Source organism: Caretta caretta, chromosome 10 (genome assembly GCF_965140235.1).
Source record: "Caretta caretta isolate rCarCar2 chromosome 10, rCarCar1.hap1, whole genome shotgun sequence".
In the NCBI taxonomy this organism is placed as follows: Eukaryota; Metazoa; Chordata; order Testudines; family Cheloniidae; genus Caretta; species Caretta caretta.
The window spans coordinates 11,695,502-11,717,315 of record NC_134215.1 but is presented as its reverse complement, the minus strand read 5'-3'; the positions used below and the strand labels follow the sequence as shown (position 1 = coordinate 11,717,315).

General features: G+C 49.4%; 1 protein-coding gene across 2 annotated transcripts; it reads left to right on the top strand.

Annotated features, from left to right (window-relative positions):
- Positions 1 to 414: 414 nt before the first annotated feature.
- CHST12 (carbohydrate sulfotransferase 12) lies at positions 415 to 17,724 on the top strand. Of its 2 annotated transcripts, none has more exons than XM_048868188.2 (3): positions 415 to 513; positions 3,180 to 3,236; positions 14,298 to 17,724. In XM_048868188.2, exon 3 carries the CDS (start codon positions 14,392 to 14,394, stop codon positions 15,649 to 15,651), a length of 1,260 nt encoding a protein of 419 aa, XP_048724145.1. In that variant the 5' UTR covers positions 415 to 513; positions 3,180 to 3,236; positions 14,298 to 14,391; the 3' UTR covers positions 15,652 to 17,724. The 2 variants fall into 2 exon arrangements, with proteins under 2 accessions (XP_048724145.1, XP_048724146.1); XM_048868189.2 differs by lacking the exon at positions 415 to 513 and adding an exon at positions 1,609 to 2,014.
- The last annotated feature ends 4,090 nt before the right edge of the window (positions 17,725 to 21,814 follow it).

Here is a 21,814-nt window from a genome sequence, read left to right as displayed (position 1 = left end):
CCAGTTCTCCCTCTCCCCCACCATCGTTAGAGCGGGTTGAATCCCCCTGGGCCCGTGCAAGGAGCGCCCTGCGAGTGAGAGAAGGGGGCGCAGCCGCTGTCGCAATTTCCATCCGACTGCAGCATTTGAACCCAGCTGGGCCCAGCGAGTCACTTCCACGTGCGATGCCCGGGAAGAGTTCGCCCCGGCGCCGGGCCCTGACTTTAAACCCCGCTCCCCGGCCCAGTCTGCACCCGCTGCCGGGCTGGGGGCGCCCTGAGGGGCCGGGGCCGGGGCGGGCGGCGGCGGCCAAGGCTCCGCTCCAGCCCCGCGGTGCAAAGGCTCCAGCGAGCGCGGGACCGAGTCGCGGCCGGGGCAGGGACCGGCCCGCGGCTGGACCGAGCGGCGCCTGCGCTGCGGCCCCGCTGTCCGGACCCCCCGGCCGGCTTCTCGCGAGAGGCGGTGGCTCAGGGGGAGGAGTCGGGGCTGCAGCCGCGGCTGGAGGCTCCGCTAGCCGAGCGGCTCCGGGCGGAGGTGAGAGCGGGACTCGGGGCGGTGGCTCTGGCCGGGCGCGGGGACGGAGCCGTGATCCCCCACCCAGGGTGCGAGGGGTCTGCAGTGCCCCCCTCCCCTCTGGCCACAGCTGGCCAGCGGTGCGGGGTTCCCCCCTCCGTCCCCGGGGTGCAGTGCCCCCCTCCACTCCCCTCTCCTCCGGCCACAGCTGGCCAGCGGTGCGGGGTTCCCCCCTCCGTCCCCGGGGTGCAGTGCCCCCCTCCCCTCCTCTCCGGCCACAGCTGGCCAGCGGTGCGGGGTTCTCCCCTCTCCTCCGGCCACAGCTGGCCAGCGGTGCGGGGTTCCCCCCTCCCCTCCCCTCCGGCCACAGCTGGCCAGCGGTGCGGGGTTCCCCCCTCCCCTCCCCTCCGGCCACAGCTGGCCAGCGGTGCGGGGTTCCCCCCTCCCCTCCCCTCCGGCCACAGCTGGCCAGCGGTGCGGGGTTCCCCCCTCCCCTCCTCTCCGGCCACAGCTGGCCAGCGGTGCGGGGTTCCCCCCTCCCCTCCTCTCCGGCCACAGCTGGCCAGCGGTGCGGGGTTCCCCCCTCCGTCCCCGGGGTGCAGTGCCCCCCTCCCCTCCGGCCACAGCTGGCCAGCGGTGCGGGGTTCCCCCCTCCCCTCCTCTCCGGCCACAGCTGGCCAGCGGTGCGGGGTTCCCCCCTCCCCTCCTCTCCGGCCACAGCTGGCCAGCGGTGCGGGGTTCCCCCCTCCCCTCCTCTCCGGCCACAGCTGGCCAGCGGTGCGGGGTTCCCCCCTCCCCTCCTCTCCGGCCACAGCTGGCCAGCGGTGCGGGGTTCCCCCCTCCCCTCCTCTCCGGCCACAGCTGGCCAGCGGTGCGGGGTTCCCCCCTCCCCTCCTCTCCGGCCACAGCTGGCCAGCGGTGCGGGGTTCCCCCCTCCCCTCCTCTCCGGCCACAGCTGGCCAGCGGTGCGGGGTTCCCCCCTCCCCTCCTCTCCGGCCACAGCTGGCCAGCGGTGCGGGGTTCCCCCCTCCCCTCCTCTCCGGCCACAGCTGGCCAGCGGTGCGGGGTTCCCCCCTCCCCTCCTCTCCGGCCACAGCTGGCCAGCGGTGCGGGGTTCCCCCCTCCCCTCCTCTCCGGCCACAGCTGGCCAGCGGTGCGGGGTTCCCCCTTCCGTCCCCGGGGTGCAGTGCCCCCTTTCCCTCTTGGCACAGCTGGCCAGCGGTGTGGGATTCCCCCTTCCATCCCTGGGGTGTAATGCCCCTCTCCCCTCCGGGCACAGCTGGCCAGCGGTGCGGGGTTCCCCCTTCTTTCCCCGGGGTGTAATGCCCCTCTCCCCTCCTGGCACAGCTGGGCAGCGGTGCAGGGTTCCCCTTCCATCCCCCAGGGTGCAACGGCCCCTCCTCTCCTGGCACAGCTGGCCAGCGGTGTGGGGTTCATCCCTTCCCCCGATGGTACAGGCCGACAGCAGCGCACCTGGCCCTCCCCTCCAGGCACAGCTGGACATCGGTGCTGCTGATCTCAGGTTTATTTCTATGCATTTAATGCTAGGTCGGTTTTGTTAATGCGAATACTTATGGGGAAGCTCAGACGTACCAGTTCAGTTGCTCCTCCTGCTGCCCAGCTTCCTGTCTCTGATCTTGGTGGCCCATGTATGTGCAGAGGGATGGCTGTACGGGGGTGACTTGTGTCTGAAGCCACACTCCGGGCAGAAAGCCAAGTGCTGTGGGTGAGGCTTTCCAAGGGCGCTGCGTTGTCTGTGGTGGCCCTGGGAAAGCACAGAACGGGCTAGGAATGCTGCTGGCCATTTGAGACAATGCTTGTGAATGTGCGCACGGTTCCGGGGGGCTCTGGGCAGCATCTCAGCCTGGGTCCAGCCAGGACTCCTGGTATTACCTGACAGAGAGTCCGGAGGGTCCTGGAAGCAGCTGGCTCTCAGGAATGGAGACCATGGGGTAGGGTCTCTGTTGCTCTCAGTCAGACCCAGATGTTGGAACTTGGTGGCATTAAAGCCACGTTTACACTTGTGACCGGATGTTGCTTGATACAGATATGAATGTGAGGTGGGTGATTGCCCCTTGATGTAGTCCAGCTGTTCTTCGTCACTTTGGACCTGCTATATTCCCCCACCCCCTTGTGTGTATTCATCCGTTTGTTTTTTTATCTTCTTTGGTTAGATCTGAACAGAAATCAGTGGAAGCTAGAAATAGAAGCGAGATTGCAGAATAATAGAGGGGAGGAGTGGAAATGCCTATGTGGAGACTGGGTGTTATGCTTTCTCCTTGATGGGAAAGGCCCTAGTCTTCTGATGTGGGAAGCCATGGCCCTGATTCTAGCCCAATCTCATCTTTGGGCTTGATTTGCCACTCATTAGACTGCTGTAAATCAAGTGACCCAGCTGAAGTTGGTGACGTTACTCTGGTTCAAAACTGGTGTGGAGAGACTCTGTATTTATACTGCAACCATCAAAGGGTTAGCTCAGTGCCTCACTACCCTATATCTGGCTGATAAAATGAGACATTTGCAAGTTCTGGCTACAGTTGGGACAAAAGATCTGTAATATTAGGTCTTTAAGTAACTGCATGGATTTAGCATGGAAATTCAGAAGGGAGGAGCAGAAATCTGACAAAAGATCATCTGTATCAACTGCTGTTTGTAGTAGGTCATGTGTCTTCTTTTCATACATCTAGGCCCTGGATGATGAGACCTTTATGAAGCCCATCCCTTCACCAGTGGATCAGCAGCAGGTATGCTATGCCTAAAAGGGCTGGTAAATCCTTTTGAAGTTGTAATGCTCTTCTGTGGCTAACTCCTAGAGCAGAGGTTCTCAAACTGTGGTCTATGGATCACCAGTGGTCCACAAGCTCCATTCAGTAGGTCTGCGGATAGTTCCCTCTAAGGTGTGTGTCTGGAGGGCCGCACACGAGAGAATGAAGGGTCACCCACCTAACTAATGGAGCCTCGCAGGCATGACTCCTCTAATTAGGTGCCTGGACCCTGGAGAAGACGCACATGTAAGGTGAGGTGGTGGTCTTGGGGGGAATAAGAGGTAGATGGGAAGGGGCAGAGGGGTGAGAAGAAGGGGTGGGGGGAATTTGGGATGTGCAGGGCTGGGGTGGCCAGAGAAAGAGGTGACTTTCCCCAGCTCCAGGGCTGCGGCTGCTGGGGAGAGACGGCCCTCCTTCCCAGCCCCAGCTCTGTGGCGGGAGAGAGACCCCCACCTCCTTCCCAGCCCCAACTCGGAGGCTGCTGTGGCAGGGTAGAGAGGACACATCCATCACATTAGAAAGGTAAGACTACTGATATTAAAATATGAGTTGTGTGCTTTTATTTGTAGAACAAAAAAAGTTTATTATTGAGGGTTTTTTTATACAGTGCTTTTATCCAACATGCTTTACAATAGATAGCTAACGTTACAAACAACATTTGGAAAGATCATTAAGTGGTCCGCCGAGACCCTCAGCAATTTTCAAGTGGTTCGCCGGAAAAAAAAAGTTTGAGAACCACGGTCCTAGAGGATCCTTGAGTGATGCAGTCATCTTCCTCCATAGTCCTAGCCCTGGCAGGCTGGGACGTGTTGGGACTCTGTACTTTCAAGTGCAGCTGAGTAACATGTTTGTTTCAGGTTTCAATACATTGTGTAATGGGTTTTGTAACTCAGATGTGTGTTTCCTGTATTAGCCCAAGTCATTTCCATGGCTTTGGAAACTGACAGTCCCGAATTGGTCTTCACGGGTTTGTGGTGTGGTGAATGGATGAGGAAGTCCCTTCTCTGGTGTTTTTATGCTTTTCTTTTTCTCTCTGACTCTTAGGGTTATAATTTTAAAATAGCCCATTTGACATTTTAAAAAGCTTTCACTCTTGAGCTGGGACAGGGTATTAAATAGCCTGAGGTCTGTGCCCCCTCTTCTGGGCGCTAAAGACCAGAGAACAGCAGACTTTGATCAGATACTACAGAAAGAAAACTGGTAAATTACCATTTTACTGGGAAATCTTTGTTTGATAAACATGTGGGCTGCTGCAAGCTAGTGTTGGCCATCAGAACTTGCCCTTTGCTGACGCACTCAACTTCTAAGCTATAAAGCAATTTATTAATTGCACTGAAACCCAACAGGCAAAATTTCAGCACGGAGTAAAATGTCACAGCTGTAAATTATAAATACTAAAGTTATAAACACTTGAAAATTGGCCTTGCAAAAGGGGTTTCTAGTGTAAACTCAGACAGTATGAACCGCAGTGTTCTGATACATCAACCTTTGCTCTCTGGACCATCTATGTAACAGAAACATCCCAGATTCTTGTTGGCTAGGGCTATGGGAACTGAGACTTGCTCAGACTCCACAGTATTTGAAAGGCCCAGAATTGATGGGTGAGTATTGGGCCTTGCAGCAAATGTAATGTACAAATAAAACCTGTTGTATTCTGGGAACCCCTTGTAGAACAAGGCCTAGAAATGTTTATGGTTCTTGAGTTAACACTTCCGAGTAAATAATTAGAGAAGGGGCGGCTGGTACTGCTAAACCCATATGGCATTGGACTTTGTGATAGTGAGGTGGGGAAAAAAGCTTGAATGAATATGAAGGAAAATGGGTTTAACTTCAGTTGGTTATTGAAGTGCAGCTTTAAGATCCTGTCTAATGCACTGATGTAGCTACACTGATGATGCTATGCTGGTGCAACCCCTCCATGTATATATCCCACACTGGGCTAAGATGCAATAGCAAAAAAAATTACTATACCACCCCAGGATGGGGGACCAAAGCCTGAGCCCATCCGGTCCCGGGGAGGGGCCAAAGCTCCACTACCCCGGGGATGGGGAAAAGCCAAAGCCCAAGGGCTTCAGCCCCAGAGAGGGGGCCTGTAACCTCAGCCCCGCTGTCCAAGGCTGAAGCCTTCTGGCTTCAGCCCCAAACAGTGGCACTCGGGCTTTGGCCCCTGGCCCCAGCAAGTCTAAGCCAGCCCTGGCGACCCCATTAAAACAGGGTCACGACCCACTTTGAGATCCTGACCCACAGTTTGAGAACTGCTGCACTAGCGTAAGCCCGATTTGTGTCTGCACTAGGGGTTTGTATCGGTGTGACATACTGACACTGATGTAGTTACACTGACGCAAATTTACCTTGTCTAGACAAGCCATTAGATTTTTGCAGCGTGGGGGTGAAGCAGTTTATTTTGGATGTTGCAGAATGAGCAAAAATCTTTCTTGGTTTTGGCTAAGTCAGCACAGTCCTGGTCTGACTCTGATGTCAGAATCTGCTGAGTTTCCCCTTTTAGAGAAAGCAGATCACTGGAGCTGAGTTGGTCTCAAGCGTTTTACACCATATAGTGAAATAAAAACCTGAAATGCGCTTGACTAAACATATCCCACTCGAGGTTTGGTGATCTATGGCTCAGGGGGCTGGATGGCTCAGGTGACGGACAGTAGAGTTCCCTGGCAGTCACGGGGGAAAGATGTGGTAAGTCATGGCAAAAAATGCAATCGACAGTTTTTCTAAAGTCTCATGTCCTGTTATATTGTGCAAAACCCCTCTCCCCCCAAAAAATGTTAAAGGACCAGGAACAGAAGAAAATGGGTCATAGCAACAGCTCTTAAGCCCCATTGCTGAAGGCCTGGTCTGCATCTTCAGCTTCTCTGGAGCGGAAAGTGTTGCACGAAGTCCTAGGAGTGGGGAAGAGGGAGTCATGGAATCCATTGCAATAATAACCACTGGAGTCAGTGGACTCTGACCCCTATGATAAACACCCCAGCTCTATGCCAGAGTTTAGAAGCCACTGTCTCTGGTGGTTTCTGTGACTGTTGTTACCTGAGACAAATTGCCAGGCTTACTAATGAGAGGGAAAGCCAGTCACGGGTTCCAGTCTGGGCCAGGTCAGTAGTAGCTAAGTTATTACGATCCAATGGCAATTACCTGGCCTGTATGAATTGAGTTTGGTGCTCAACCCAGTTCCCACTTGGCAGGCATCCGCATCACAAATACCACCACCTTAATTGGCATTGAAGGGCATTCTTGCTGGCATTCTCAGCTTTGAGACCCAGGGCTGCGTGGGCCATATAGTGTGAACTCCCTACTCACCTGTAGAGGTTTTCTCTTCAGGTTATGGCTCAGGCACCTGTCTCAGACCTTTGTTCTCTCTGTGTATATATAGAGACCTTTAGTCTCCAATGTTTTCAGCCTGGCTTCTTTTCTTAGTACTAAAATCACACTGACATTGAAAAAGAGAAAATAATTGACAGAATAATTTTTTTTTCTCCATTAGTTGGCTTAGTTTAACTAAGTCCCATTATGGGTCTCTGATAGAAATCCCATCAGTGAATATGGCACTGACCGAGTTAACAGGAGAGGATTTTGTTTTATCCTCCGCTGATCATAGCTATATATCTTGGAAACTCAGTCTGTGCTCTGGTAGATGTGTGCTGTAACCCGGAAAGCAGGCTTGAGCCCCGGGAGTGGGCTGGGTAAAGCTGCGTGAGTTCAGTGGCTTTCAAAATGAACATCCTTCCAATGATCCAGAGGGCCGTGAGTGTTTGTTATAACACTAAACTCTGCATTTTGGTAAGGCAAACACTTTTGTTACTTGAAAGAGGGCGTCCTGGGGTGGGAGACTTCACAGCAGTGCTGCCAGGCTGCTATAGCTGCACCGTGTTATGGAGGGTGATTGGTGTTGAGTTTGCAAGTGAATGATTCTCTTTGAAACATTTCGGAGTAGCAGCCGTGTTAGTCTGTATTCGCAAAAAGAAAAGGAGGACTAGTGGCATCTTAGAGACTAACCAATTTATTTGAGCATAAGCTTTTGTGAGCTATAGCTCACTTCATCGGATGCATCCGATGAAGGGAGCTGTAGCTCACGAAAGCTTATGCTCAAATAACTTTGTTAGTCTCTAAGGTGCCACAAGTACTCCTTTTCTCTCTTTGAAACATTATTATTATTTAATTGCATCCCAGTAGCATCTAATGCCTCCAGCCAGGGTTGGGGGAACCCACTATTCTGGGCACTGTACATACCAGAATAGAAAACAGTCCCTGCTGCAAAGAATTCACAATCTTACCAACAAGACAGGCCGACAGATACAGCAAACAACAAAAAAACAATGTGCCAAGCAGCAGCATTCCAAATCTTCCATTAATGGGCTGAGGCTGCGAGCCTAAGTATCGACATATAAACACGCACACATACACGTAGTGGTGTTGGAACAATTTGTATGGGGGTGCTGAGAGCCATTGAACCAAACTGTAAATCCTGTATATGATGGAAACCTCTTCAAGTCGGGGGTGCTGCCTTGCGCCCAGCACCCCTAGTTCCAGCAGCCCTGCATACACACACACACTACAGTTTACCCCTCCTTTAGCTCCCTTTGCATCTTCCTAAGCAACTCTTAGATCCAGTCAGTCCCTGTCTTAACTGACCTTGCCTAGAGAATTATTGCTGAGTAATACCTGCCTTCTTACTCTTCGGAATGGAATGTATTCTATCCGCAGCTCTTCCAGCCCCTGCTGACGAACAGAACAAGAGACTGAATCCAAGATCCATATCTCAATGCTTGGTGCTGCAGTGCAAAGCGATAATTAGATCACCAGCCACTCCTGGTCTTTGCCTCTTTCATACCTGATCAGTGCAAGCAAATGCATTGAAAAAAAATCCCTAAATTGTGCATTTTAAGTGTTTTTGGATAAACTGAGCTAAAACACTGATTCATAGCTATTAAGGTCAGAAGGGACCATTATGATCATCTAGTCCGACCTCCTGCACAAAGCAGGCCACAGAATTTCACCCACCCACTCCTGCCAAAAACCTCTTGCCTATGTCTGAGCTATTGAAGTCCTCAAATCGTGGTTTAAAGACTTGAAGGAGCAGAGAATCCTCCAGCAAGTGACCCGTGCCCCATGCTACAGAGGAAGGCGAAAAACCTCCAGGGCCTCTTCCAATCTGCCTTGGAGGAAAATTCCTTCCCGACCCCAAATATGGCGATCCGTTAAACCCTGAGCATATGGGCAAGACTCACCAGCCAGATAGTACAGAAAATTCTTACCTGGGTAACTCAGATCCCACCCCATCTAACATCCCATCACAGGCCATTAGGCCTATTTACCATGAATATTTAATTATCAAAACCATATTATCCCATCATACCATCTCCTCCATAAACTTACCGAGTTTAATCTTAAAGCCAGATAGATCTTTTGCCCCCACTGCTTCCGTTGGAAGGCTATTCCAAAACTTCACTCTGATGGTTAGAAACCTTCGTCTAATTTCAAGTCTAAACTTCCTGGTGGCCGGTTTATATCCATTTGTTCTTGTGTCCAGCTTGGTATTGAGCTTAAATAATTCCTCTCCCTCGCCGGTATTTATCCCTCTGATATATTTATAGAGAGCAATCATATCTCCCCTCAACCTTCTTTTAGTTAGGCTAAACAAGCCAAGCTCCTTGAGTCTCCTTTCAAAAAGACACGTTTTCCATTCTTCGGATCATCCTAGTAGCCCTTCTCTGTACCTAAACAAACTAGGGATATGCAACCTAGATGGAGTGACTATAAGGTGGGTGCAAAACCAGTTGGAAAACCGTGCCCAGAGAGTAGTTATCAGTGGTTCACAGTCATGCTGGAAGGGCATAGCGAGTGGGGTCCTGCAGGGATCAGTTCTGGGTCCGGTTCTGTTCAATATCTTCATCAAAGGTTTAGATAATGGCATAGAGAGTACACTTATAAAGTTTGTGGACGATACTAACCTGTGAGGGGTTGCAAGTGCTTTGGGGTATAGGATTATAATTCAGAATGATCTGGACAAACTTCAGAAATGGTCTGAAGTATATCGGATGAAATTCAATAAGGACAAATGCAAAGTACTCCATTTAGGAAGGAACAATCAGTTGCACGCATTCAAAATGAGAAATTACTACCTAGGAAGGAGTACTGCGGAAAGGGATCTGGGAGTTATATTGGATCACAAGCTAAATATGAGTCAACAGTGCAACTCTGTTGCAAAAAAAAAAGTGAACATCATTCTAGGATGTATTAGCAGAAGTGTTGTAAACAAGACATGAGAAGTAATTCTTCTGCTCTACTCTGCACTGATTAGGCCTCATCAGGAGTATTGTGTCCAGATCTGGGCACCACATTTCAGGAAGGATGTGGACAAATTGGAGAGAGTCCTTAGAAGAGCGACAAAAATTATTAAAGGTCTAGAAAACATGACCTGTGAGGGAAGATTGAAAAAATTGAGTTTGTTTAGTTTGGAAAAGAGAAGACTGAGAGGGGACATAACGGTTTTCAAGTATGTAAAAGGTTGTTACAAGGAGGAGGAAGAAAAATTGCTTTTCTTAACCTCTGAGGATAGGACAAGAAGCAATAGGCTTAAATTGCAGCAAGGGCGGTTTAGGTTGGACATTAGGAAAAACTTCCTAACTGTCAGGGTGGTTAAGCACTGGAATAAATTGCCTAGGGAGGTTCTGGAGTCTTCATCATTGGAGATTTTTAAGAGCAGGTTAGACAAACACCTGTCAGGGATAGGCTAAATAATACTTAATCCTGCCATGAGTGCAGGGGACTGGACTAGATGATCTCTTGAGGTCTCTTCCAGTTCTCAGAGGAACAGCCGTGTTAGTCTGTATTCGCAAAAAGAAAAGGAGTACTTGTGGCACCTTAGAGACTAACCAATTTATTTGAGCATGAGCTTTCGTGAGCTACAGCTCACTTCATCAGATGTATACCGTTCTATGATGCTTTGGCTCGCACCTAGGAAAGAGGGAAGTATGCTCGTCTCCAGGGCACACGTACCCAGAGCTGTCATACTGGACCTTGTTGTGTAGTTTTCCCTCTGCGCCATTTTTGTTTAGTTTACAAACCGGGGAGGGGTTTGATTGCTGTTTTCTGTTTATCATGATTCCATCTGGATGGAGAGCAGTGTCTCAAAACAGATGCTGACCCCATGCTACCTTTGCATGCCAACAATCCCACGGCCTCGCTCTCGTCTTGTTTAGATTCTTCCCTTCCCTGCAAGTTTCCCATAAGAGAAAATTCACTACCGATGGTGTCAGAGTTTGTCTCTCCCATCCCAGTCTCCGTGCTTGCCCATTGGGTGGGGTGCGGAACATGAGGTTCCATGAAGAACCCCCCTAGCCATGAATCCCAATCCGCTTCAGGTGTTGTATTTTAAATCAAATGAACTGTTGCCAAGCTCTGCTCGGATTTGGCTGATGCTCTTTATTTTTAATTTTTCTCCCTTTACAACGTGGAAATGTTGCTGCCCTGAGAGGCCGTGTGCGTGTGAACTGGCTGGCAAACGGCCTCAGCATTTTGGGAGGAAAGAAACCCAGTGCTGGTTTTGAAAAGGCTCCTTTCAGAGCTACTTAATGGGCACAAATGGTTTTGTTTTCATAACTGATGTGGATATGGTTTGTTTTGAGGCCGTTAAACAGAATGAGGATGTCAGCAGAAAGGGCTGTTTTTGTGTTTTAGGGAGTTTTTAACTGGTGCTTTTCTGTGTTGATAGCCTCAGTGCTCTTCAGAAGTGAGATTGTGTAGTTAACACCTTTTTATTCACCTTCCTAAGTGACATCTCATCAGAGAGAGAGGTTTTAAAAAAGAAAAATGATTCTTTCTCTCAAAATACTGGGAACCTTCTAACCTCTCTAATGCATTGCATTTCCCTGGCCCCTGCCTGCCATCCAATGATCTCAAAGGGCCTTATAAAGAATAATGAACTAAACAGCCTAATTACCCCGGTCATAATATTCACCTACATTGTACCTATTTTACAGGTGGGAAACTGAGACAGGGAGGCCAAGACCAACATTTTCAAAAGTGGTCACTTATTGTGGGTAGGTCAGTTTTTGGGAGCCCAACAAGAGGCCGGTTTCCCCAAGCGCTGAGCACCCTACAGCGCCTATTGGAAGTCAGTGGGAGCTGTGAGTGCTCAAGGTGTGTTGAGTTGAGCCTCTAAAATCAGAGGCCACTTTTGAAAATTTGGCAGCAAGTGACTGGCCCAAGTTCCCATAGGGAGCTGAGAACAGAATCTGGATCTCCTGACTCCTGGCCTTTTGTTTTAACTGCAAGACCATTTTTCCCTGGGCTGCTGAACCAGGCAAGCTGCATTGCTACCCTGCTTGCTGCAAACATGACTCTGCTCAGTTTATCTTCCCATTTGTTCTCTTTGCACATATGCATGTAGCACTATTGATATCAGTGCAAGGGGCGCATCACATGGATTTTGCAGGAAGTTAACTTGTGCAAACATGCTCACAGTGTTACAGCTACTTGCAAGCTCTTTGAGGCAGGGATCATCTATTTTGTTCAGTGTTTGTGCAGCACCTCGCACAGGGGGCTTCTTGTCCGTGACTAGGGCTCCTAGGTACTACAGCAATTCAAAGAATAATACTAATTGCTTGGGGTTTATCAATTGTCCTTTCATGTCACCAACTTAGACTCAGCTCAGTTGTTTGAACTGTTGTCCTGCCCTCACTAGTTTGAGTTGACCTTCATGAAAGGAGCACTGTCTAAGATGGGTCTGAGGTCCTTTAAGGAGCAGACAGAGTGGCTGAATAGTCTTGATATACTGCAAGAGGGCAAGGAGAGGGCTTATTTGCAGTTGATTGGGGTGAAGATCAGGAGTGATGACCTTTGAACGACACTAATCCCCAAAACCTCGGTTTTGTTGACCGAAAATAAATAGAATTTTAGGGAGAGGGGGAAACCATGAAAGCTAAAAGTAAATAAATACACTGGTTTCAGTGCAAACAGTTTGGATTTTGTGAGAGCTGAATGCTGCAGAATTCGGCTCCTGCATCACAACTAAGACGTGAAATTGACAATAAACAGAGTTGGCCAGTTTCCCTGTCCATGCTGAGCGAGGTGCAAAAAGGCAACTCAGTGTCTCTCTCCCCTCTTGTGTATTCTTATTGATTGTTTGTATTACAGTAGCAACTAGAGGCCCCAAGTGAGTTGTGGCCCATTTGTGCTAGGCACTGTACAAACCCATTGTAAGAGAGAGCTCCTGCTGTACTGATTCTATAGTCAAAACAGACAAAGTCGATGGGAGGGGGAACAGAGGCCCAGGGAGGTGAAGTGACTTGTCTGGGTCACACAGCGGATCAGTGGCAGAGCTAGGAATAGACCATGGAGAACCTGAGTCCCAGTCCAATGTCCTGTCCACTGGGCCATGCTGCTCTGACATGCTGTCTGTTCCTTGCTCCCTCCTACCTTCTGTCAAGACACTGGAGAGGCTTTGCTTGTGGGGCAGTCCTGAGCTCTCAAGCTTTTTCCCCGCTGCTGGTCTGACTATGGGAAGAGCTAAATTGGGGAGGAGCTGAGGCCGCTGCATTCAGCTTGCTTGGCTCCCCAGCCCTCACCTTGCATGTATCCCCTGATTAGGAAAAATGCATCCGTGCTTGGGAGTGGGGTGTACAGCTGTTTCCCTTCCACAAACCTCCCTCTGGGATCATGTGTGCAGCTAGTGAAGGGAAGTTAGGAAATCTGCATTCTGTTCCATACTCTGACACAATCTATGTTGACAGATATTGGGCGAGTATTTTAACCTCTGTGCTTCAATTTCTCTATCTGTAACTGGGATAGGACCGCCTGCCAAGTGGTTTGCAAGGCTTAGCTAATATGGCTTGGATGGAAGGTGCTCTAGAAATGCAAAATATGTTGGGCCAGACAAGAGGCCCCCCTGCTCAACACATTCCAGAAAAGCAGGACAGGTTTCTCTTGGCTGGAGAAAAGTAGATTTGCAGGAGTAACCCTGAAGCTGCATGATCGCAGTAATCAAACAGCCACAGTAAAACCCTAAAGAATGTTAAATATGATTTTTATCAGGGCCAGGCCCCTTTATAAATTAGAAGCAAGTTTGGATTAAATCATAGGAAAAACTCCTTGTGGCAAAAGCAAATAGACAAGGGAATAACTGCCAAGAGAGGTCATTGAGTTATCATCCGTGGAATACATTCAAACAGAGATTAGATAAAGCATAGCATTGGGCCAACTCGCAGTCTGTGGAGGAAGGTGAATTTTGACCTCTGATGTCCCCAGCAGTGACACCCTTCGTGCCCATTTGGCTGATAGAACCTCTATTTTCAACACAGTATTGTGGCTTTAGGGGCATCTGAATGAAGGAAGTGAGACCACGTTATGGGATTGCTAACGTCAAGTATTCAAAAACCATGAGGCAGGCCCCTGACATGAATAATATTGGTTTAAAAAATGAGTTTAAAAAAATAAATTCTGGCTACTTTTTTACTTTCTTTCTGATTTTTGAGATTTCATGTTCATGTTTTCAAGCTTCTCTCATGAGGGCTGAAATCTTATTTTTATTTTTTTTGTAATGAAAGTGGAGATTCTCAAGTAATCACATGACTCTAGGAGCTGGAGCCCTTAAGAAAAACGCCAGCTATTACAACACTCACGATAAAATTACAGGAGATAATAACTGACTTTGAATCCAACAATCCTCTAAAGTAGCCAGAGCCCTCGCTTAGCAGGGCCAGTCCGCTCTAACCTGGCTGCATGCAGCACCATGCCTAAGAAACTGATTACTTTCACTTTCTAATCCCCAACCACCTGCAACCCAGTAAGTGGGGTAGGAGCAACTGGTTATGCTATCAACTGGTGCTGGGCACAGCAAGGAGAAAGGCCTGCATTTAACCCCATGAGGGCCAGTGGTCTGCGTGTAGTTGGGTGGGAACAGGATGTTTCATACAGCTCCTGTCACACAAAACCTTAGGGTCAGGAGTACGTATGGCCACATGGAAGCTGTTACCCTACAGGGTCACTCTACATCAGAGAGACTGACTAACTTTGTTTTTTGTACCCTTCCAGGCTCCTTGTCAGCAGCACAATGTGGTGTCCCAAGCAGCACTGTGTGAGGCTGAGGTGAACTCAGGAGAAAAAGACCACCCCGGCAACAGCTAGGATGACCAAAGCACGGCTGTTCCGCCTCTCGGTGGTGCTGGGTTCCGTGTTCATGATTCTGCTGATCATTGTGTACTGGGACAACGTGGGGACAGCTCATTTCTACCTGCACACGTCCTTCTCCAGGCCTCATGTCCCGGACACTCCGCCCACCGCTGCTCAGGATGAAGAACGCGAAGGCTTGTTGGACATGGATGAGTTTTTAGAGAAGCTTCTGAGTTCTGGCCTGAGGCAGAATGGTCCCTTGAACAGAAAGACGGAGCAGGCCCCACTGCAGGGCTCCAGCAGGCCTGACTTGGGCAACCTGGAGGAGAACGTGAGAGGCTATGACTGGTCCACCCGCATGGCCAGAGTGAGCCTGGACCAGGAGAAGCTGCAGGCTGAGCGGCGGAGGGCACTGCGGGAGTTCTGTGCCAATTCCAGTTTCACCTTCCCCGCTAAGGAGCGTTCCTTTGACGACATCCCCAACTACGAGCTGAACCACCTGATCGTGGACGACCGCCACGGCATCATCTACTGCTATGTCCCCAAAGTGGCCTGCACCAACTGGAAGCGGGTGATGATCGTGCTGAGTGAGAGCCTGCTGGATCAGGGGGTCCCCTACCGGGACCCCCTGGATATTCCCCGAGAGCACGTCCACAACTCCAGCACCCACCTGACTTTCAACAAGTTCTGGCGCCGCTACGGGAAGTTCTCCCGCCACCTCATGAAGATCAAGCTGAAGAAATACACCAAGTTCCTCTTCGTACGTGACCCCTTCGTGCGGCTCATCTCTGCCTTCCGCAGCAAGTTCGAGCTGGAGAATGAGGAGTTCTACCGGCGCTTTGCCATACCCATGTTGAAGCTCTACTCCAACCACACCAACCTCCCCACATCTGTTAGCGAGGCCTTCAAGGCGGGCCTCAAAGTCTCCTTCCCTGACTTCATCCAGTACTTACTGGACCCCCGGACAGAGAAGATGGCCCCTTTCAATGAGCACTGGAGACAGGTTTACCGCTTGTGTCACCCGTGCCAGATAGACTATGACTTTGTCGGGAAGCTGGAGACCCTCAACGAAGATGCAGCTCATCTGCTGCAGCTTCTCAAGGTGGACAGGCTCCTCCACTTCCCCCCCAGCTACCGGAACAGGACTGCCAGCAGCTGGGAGGAGGACTGGTTTGCCAAAATTCCTCTGGCCTGGAGGCAGCAGCTCTACAAACTTTACGAGGCTGATTTTGTACTCTTTGGCTACCCCAAGCCAGAAAATCTTCTTAAAGACTAAAAACAATTGGAAATTGGAGGAGCGGGGAGGGGGATTACCAAAAATATTTAAAACTTCACAGTATCCTCCTCTTAACCTCCCAACCCAGGAAGATAAAATTCAGTATATTTTTTCTACTCATCCCCTTCCAAATTTGCAAGAATCCAGGATACTCCAGCCAGCTGTAAATCACCAGAATACCCCCCTCTCCCTTTGTGATCAGACGACTTCATCGTTCGGCTCTGTCGTTCCGTCACTTTTTATTAATACTTTTTAAAAATTAATATATTTAAAATATTTAATACAAATTGTGTCTTGTGGGGAAGGAAGAGGTGGAGTAAAAAACAAAGCCCCTGCCCCCGTGTGTGGTCTCAGTGCTTTGTGTGTGCCGGAGGCCCGCTTCCAGGAGTGCCTGGGGTTTACAAGCCACTCGAGGCTAAACTCGGAGCTGGCGTGTGCAGGCACCGCCCCGTTGATCTTAGGGCACTTATCCTTGCTTACGCCAGGTCTGAATTTGGCCCCCAGTAGGTTAGACCCAGCATGACGTTGCACAGCTGGAGTACGAGCAATGACAGGATGGTGCATGGGGACCTGAGCAGGTGACTGGTGAATTGGCAAAGGCAGGTCAGGCAAAGAGAGCAGGTCCGAGAGAGGGGGTGGGACACTTGGTGCCCAAGTGTTAAAGGCCCTGTCTTGTTTCAGGAAGAAATTCTCCCTGGGCCTGGACAGAGGGCCAATTGGAGTCCTAATGGGAGTGTATAGGCAGCAGCGGGCATTTCACCCGTAGGAAATCCGGATCACTTATAAAACCTTTTTTCCTCAGTGGTAGCGTGGTGGTCCAGTCAACCTGCATGCATGGTATGGCTTCGTTAACAGCATCCTGTTCTGTGGTACCCGCGTAGGAGTGGGCTGTTATCTCAGATCAGCCTTTATCAGTGCTCTGAGGCTGAACTCCTCTCTTTCATGTGCTGGTTTCTACCTGTCCACGTGTTTGTGTGCTCAGCTTGCTCCTGGATGAAGCAGTCTGCAGATATCAGCAACTGGGTTTCAAATAAACAAAAAGCAGCTCAAGAGAGAACAGCCATCTGGGAGCATCAATCCATCTAAGTCTGGGTGTTTCTTTTTAGGGCCAGGCCGCTTGACCCTATCACTGGCCTCGAATTCAACACAGGCAATCTCTAGACGTGTGACACATTCACAGCCCCAAACTAATTAAGAGAACATGGCTGTGGTGCGTGGCTGGGATACTTACTGCCAGATGGCTGTTAAAGCAAAGCAAAGAGGTGTGCTGCCGTTGCTCGTGACATGATGTCCCAGTCCCCTGACTCTCTGTTCACACCAAATGATTGATGTAGGTTTAATCATCTGCTTTGATGGACACCGCTGCAGGAAGTGATGGTTGCTTCCCATGCCAGAGATGTGTGGGCTGTTCCCAAAGGAAATGTATGCTTTTAGAAATATTCCAGTCTCTGGCTGAATCTTGCTTTCATCGCTCTCACTAAATAAGGACTGGCCAGCCAGCACTCTGGATAGGCTGGTGAACATTTTATGGGCTACAGTGTTTAAGCCTTTCACAGGCCTTTAGGTGATATTGGTAACTTACCTGTTGCTCAGCTCCTCAGATGCTACCACCGTGCATGGCCTCATGATCTTACCTTATTTCTTAACTTTATTCATTTTCCTTCCAGGGGTGTCCACAGGCATGGATCTCTCCTTCCGTCTCCTCTGGCTCTCTCCAGTCCTCCATACATGTTCTTGTCTCCTGTTGCTGCCTCCCAGATGTTCTGCTCTTGTCTGCCCTCCCCTCCTTTCTGCTAGATATGCTCCTGGCTCCAGTTCTTGATAAATACTCAGCCACTGCAGTAAACTTGTCACCTGCAAGTGAAAGGTTAAAACCTCGTGGACAGACTAGAAATGGAGGGTCTGATTCTGATCCTGTCTGGTGTAGTTACACCAGCGGGAGACTAGAATCAGGTCCTCGGCGTGTTTTTCAGCCCTCTATTGCACTGGAGTGTTTGAGAGTGAACCGAAAAGGAAGGGAAGCGACTATTTCCAAGCTTTTTAAAAAAAACAAATAAATGAAGGCTGACTTCATCACTTGTTAATTTTTTCAATCGCCCGCAAATTGCTGTGAAGTTGAAAGATGCTCAAGAGCCTCATCTCGTTTAATGAGTAGTAATGAGGGTCTCTTGATGATTCCCAGCTCCTTAATTTCTGGAGGGTGGGGTGGCTAGCGTTGGTCATAGCCAACCCTGCTTTTTAAAAATACATTTTGGATGTTTTCATCCATCTTCTGGGCAATTACATTTTTTCCCTGGTGAATTTAATCGGTGTTAAATATTTGTGGATATGAGAGGTCGGTAATGTAATGCAGACTTAATGCCAAACATACCATAAAAAAAACAGGTTTCAGAGTAACAGCCGTGTTAATCTGTATTCGCAAAAAGAAAACGAGTACTTGTGGCACCTTAGAGACTAACCAATTTATTTGAGCATGAGCTTTCGTGAGCTACAGCTCACTTCATCGGATGCATGCTGTGGAAAGTATGCATCCGATGAAGCGAGCTGTAGCTCACGAAAGCTTATGCTCAAATAAATTGGTTAGTCTCTAAGGTGCCACAAGTACTCCTTTTCTTTTTATAAAAAAAAACAATGAGGAGTCCTTGTGGCACCTTAGAGACTAACAAATGTATTTGGTCATAAGCTTCCGTAGGCTAGAACCCACTTCATCGGATGCATGGACTGAAAATACAGGAGGAGGTATAAATACATGAAAGGATGCGGGGTTGCTTTACCAAGTGTGAGGTCAGTCTAACGAGTTAAATCCATTAACAGCAGAATACCAAGGGAGGAGAAATAACTTTTGAAGTGGTAAGCGAGTGGCCCATTACAGACAGTTGACAAGAAGGTGTGAGTAACAGTAGGGAGAAATTAGTATTGGGGAAATTAAGTTTAGGTTTTGTAATGACCCAACCACTCCCAGTCTCTATTCAGGCCTAATTTGATGGTATCCAGTTTGCAAATTAATTCCAATTCTGCAGCTTCATGTTGGAGTCTGTTTTTGAAGTTTTTTTGTTGAAGAATTGCCACTTTTAGGTCTGTTATTGAGTGACCAGAGAGATTGAAGTGTTCTCCTACTGGTTTTTGAATGTTATGATTCCTGATGTCAGATTTGTGTCCATTTATTCTTTTGCATAGAGACTGTCTGGTTTGGCTAATATACATGGCAGAAGGGCATTGCTGGCACATGATGGCATATATCACATTGGTAGATGTGCAGGTGAACGAGCCTCTGATGGCGTGGCTGATGTGATTAGGCCTTATGATGGTGTCCCCTGAATAGGTATGTGGACACAGTTGGCAACGGGCTTTGTTGCAACGATAGGTTCCTGGGTTAGTGTTTTTGTTGTGTGGTGTGTAGTTGCTGGTGAGTATTTGCTTCAGGTTGGGGGCTGTCTGTAAGCGAGGACTGGCCTGTCTCCCAAGGTCTGTGAGAGTGAGGGATCGTCCTTCAGGATAGATTGTAGATTCTTGATGATGCGTTGGAGAGGTTTTAGTTGGGGGCTGAAGGTGACGGCTAGTGGCGTTCTGTTACTTTCTTTGTTGGGCCTGTCTTGTAGTAGGTGACTTCTGGGTACTCTTCTGGCTCTGTCAATCTGTTACTTCACTTCACCAGGTGGTTATTGCAGTTTTAAGAACGCTTGGTAGAGATTCTGAAGGTGTTTGTCTCTGTCTGAGAGTTTGGAGCAAATGCGGTTGTATCGTAGAGCTTGGCTGTAGACAATGGATCGTGTGCTGTGATCTGGGTGAAAGCTGGAGGCATCTAGGTAAGTATAGTGGTCAGTAGGTTTCCAGTATAGGGTGGTGTTTATGTGACCATCCCTTAGCACATGTGCTGTACGCATTTCCTCCTACTTCCCCCACACAGTAGCATGTGGGCAAAGGTCCACTGGGGTCTCAGTTAAGATCACCAGAGGCACGTTGCTTGATACAGACCGAGTAGAAATGGGTTGATAGGCGGTTGCTGTTGAGACTGTTTTCGTTAGTGCGGTGTCATGTTCGATGGCAGTGGGCTGGTTTTGCAATTGGCAGGGAGCTCCTGAAACAGTTGCAAACCCCACATTGCTGATGTTCAGCGAAACTTGAATGGAAAACTACTCCACCCTCTCAGAGCCAAGTGGTATTTCACCAGAGCCTCTGTGGCCCATTCTGGAGGCACAGCTGGCCAGGGGAGATTATCCTTGGTGCTGAGTCATCCCCATGCTGCCTCTCCACCCCTCCCTGGGGGGGGGGGGGCGGGGAGGATGCCAGGGGAGTCTCCATAGTGTGGAGCGCTAAGGAGATTCTGTGCTGCTCCAAGTTATGGAGCAACGCTTGGAATGCTACTGCAAATGAGAGCAGCGTGTGGCTCTCCAGTTTATGCAGGGGGGGCCTCATCAGCAGCCCAGAATCAGGAAGACACAAGGGTGGCATGGAGACCCCTTTGCCTCGTTACCCCTGGGCTGTTTATTTTCTGCTGTGACTGCTGGAGAAAGAATTCCCGCTCCATAAGTCTAGGATGTGGCTATAGTTAATTCCATTCTACTGCGTGAAAACTCCTTGTAGTCGGAATAACCAAGTAGCAGGATGACTGTCACAGTTGGGACTGAGGGGGGTGTCTACACTTGGCGCAGGAAGTGTGATTCCCATCTCTCATAGACATAGATTCATAGCTATTAAGGTCAGAAGGGACCATTATGATCATCTAGTCTGACCTCCTGCACAACGCAGGCCACAGAATCTCACCCACCCACTCCTGCAGTAAACCTCTCACCTATGTCTGAGCTATTGAGGTCCTTAAACCATAGTTTAAAGACTTCAAGGAGCAGAGAATCCTCCAGCAAGAGACCTGTGCCCCATGCTACAGAGGAAGGCGAAAATCCTCCAGGGCCTCTTCCAATCTGCCCTGGAGGAAAATTCCTTCCCGACCCCAAATATGGCGATCAGCTGAACCCTGAGCATATGGGTAAGATTCACCAGCCAGATACCCGGGAAAGAATTCTCTGTAGTAACTCAGATCCCACCCCATCTAACATCCCATCACAGGCCATTGGGCCTATTTACCATGCTAATGCGGTCTTGGGATGCATCAGGCGAGGTATTTCCAGTCGAGATCAGGAGGTTTTAGTACTGTTATACAAGGGACAGGTGAGACCTCACCTGGAGTACTGTGTGCAGTTCTGGTCTCCCATGTTTAAGAAGGATGAATTCAAACTGGAACTGGAACAGGTACAGAGAAGGGCTACTAGGATGATCCGAGGAATCGAAAACCTGTCTTATGAAAGGAGACTCAAGGAGCTTGGCTTGTTTAGCCTAACCAAAAGAAGGCTGAGGGGAGATAGGATTGCTCTCTATAAATATATCCGAGGGATAAATACCGGAGAGGGAGAGGAATTATTTAAGCTCAGTACCAATGTGGACACAAGAACAAATGGATATAAACTGGCCACTGGGAAGTTTAGACTTGAAATTAGACGAAGGTTTCTAACCATCAGAGGAGTGAAGTTTTGGAATAGCCTTCCAAGGGGCAAAAGACCTATCTGGCTTTAAGATTAAACTCGATAAGTTTATGGAGGAGACGATATGATGGGAGACATGCTAGACCTCGAGCTAGCGCGCTCAAAACAGGAGTATAGTTGTGGTAGGGTGGGGAGCAGTGGCACAGCTAGCCTTGCTGAGAATGTACTCATGGGGTTCAGGCACAGCTAGCCTGTGCCACCGTGGCCACACGACTCTTCTTAGCACGCTAGCTCAATGTGAGCTAGCGTGATTATATCTGGTGAGCTGGGAATCACCCCCCAGCTTGTAGTGTAGACATAGCCACAGGCCTGTGAGGTGCTGAGCACTGTCGGCACCACTGGTACCAATGGGAGCTTAGGGTGCTCAGGACCTTACAGGGTAGAGCAATAAAGCTTGAAATTTGACCTTCCATAAAATGGCCTCCACTTTAATAACATCTGTTCATTGCTGCTGTTTTGCCTCTCCCCCTCGGCTGCTGGTTAAATTTGTGGTTAAAAAGCCAGAGATTATACGGACAGTGCCAAGAACCTTGGGGTGACAGACCCAGAGCCGAGATATGGGCCCTCCTGCTTTGTGAGTGTGGATGTGGGTTTAACCTTGGGGTGACAGTCCTTCGTGGACTGTT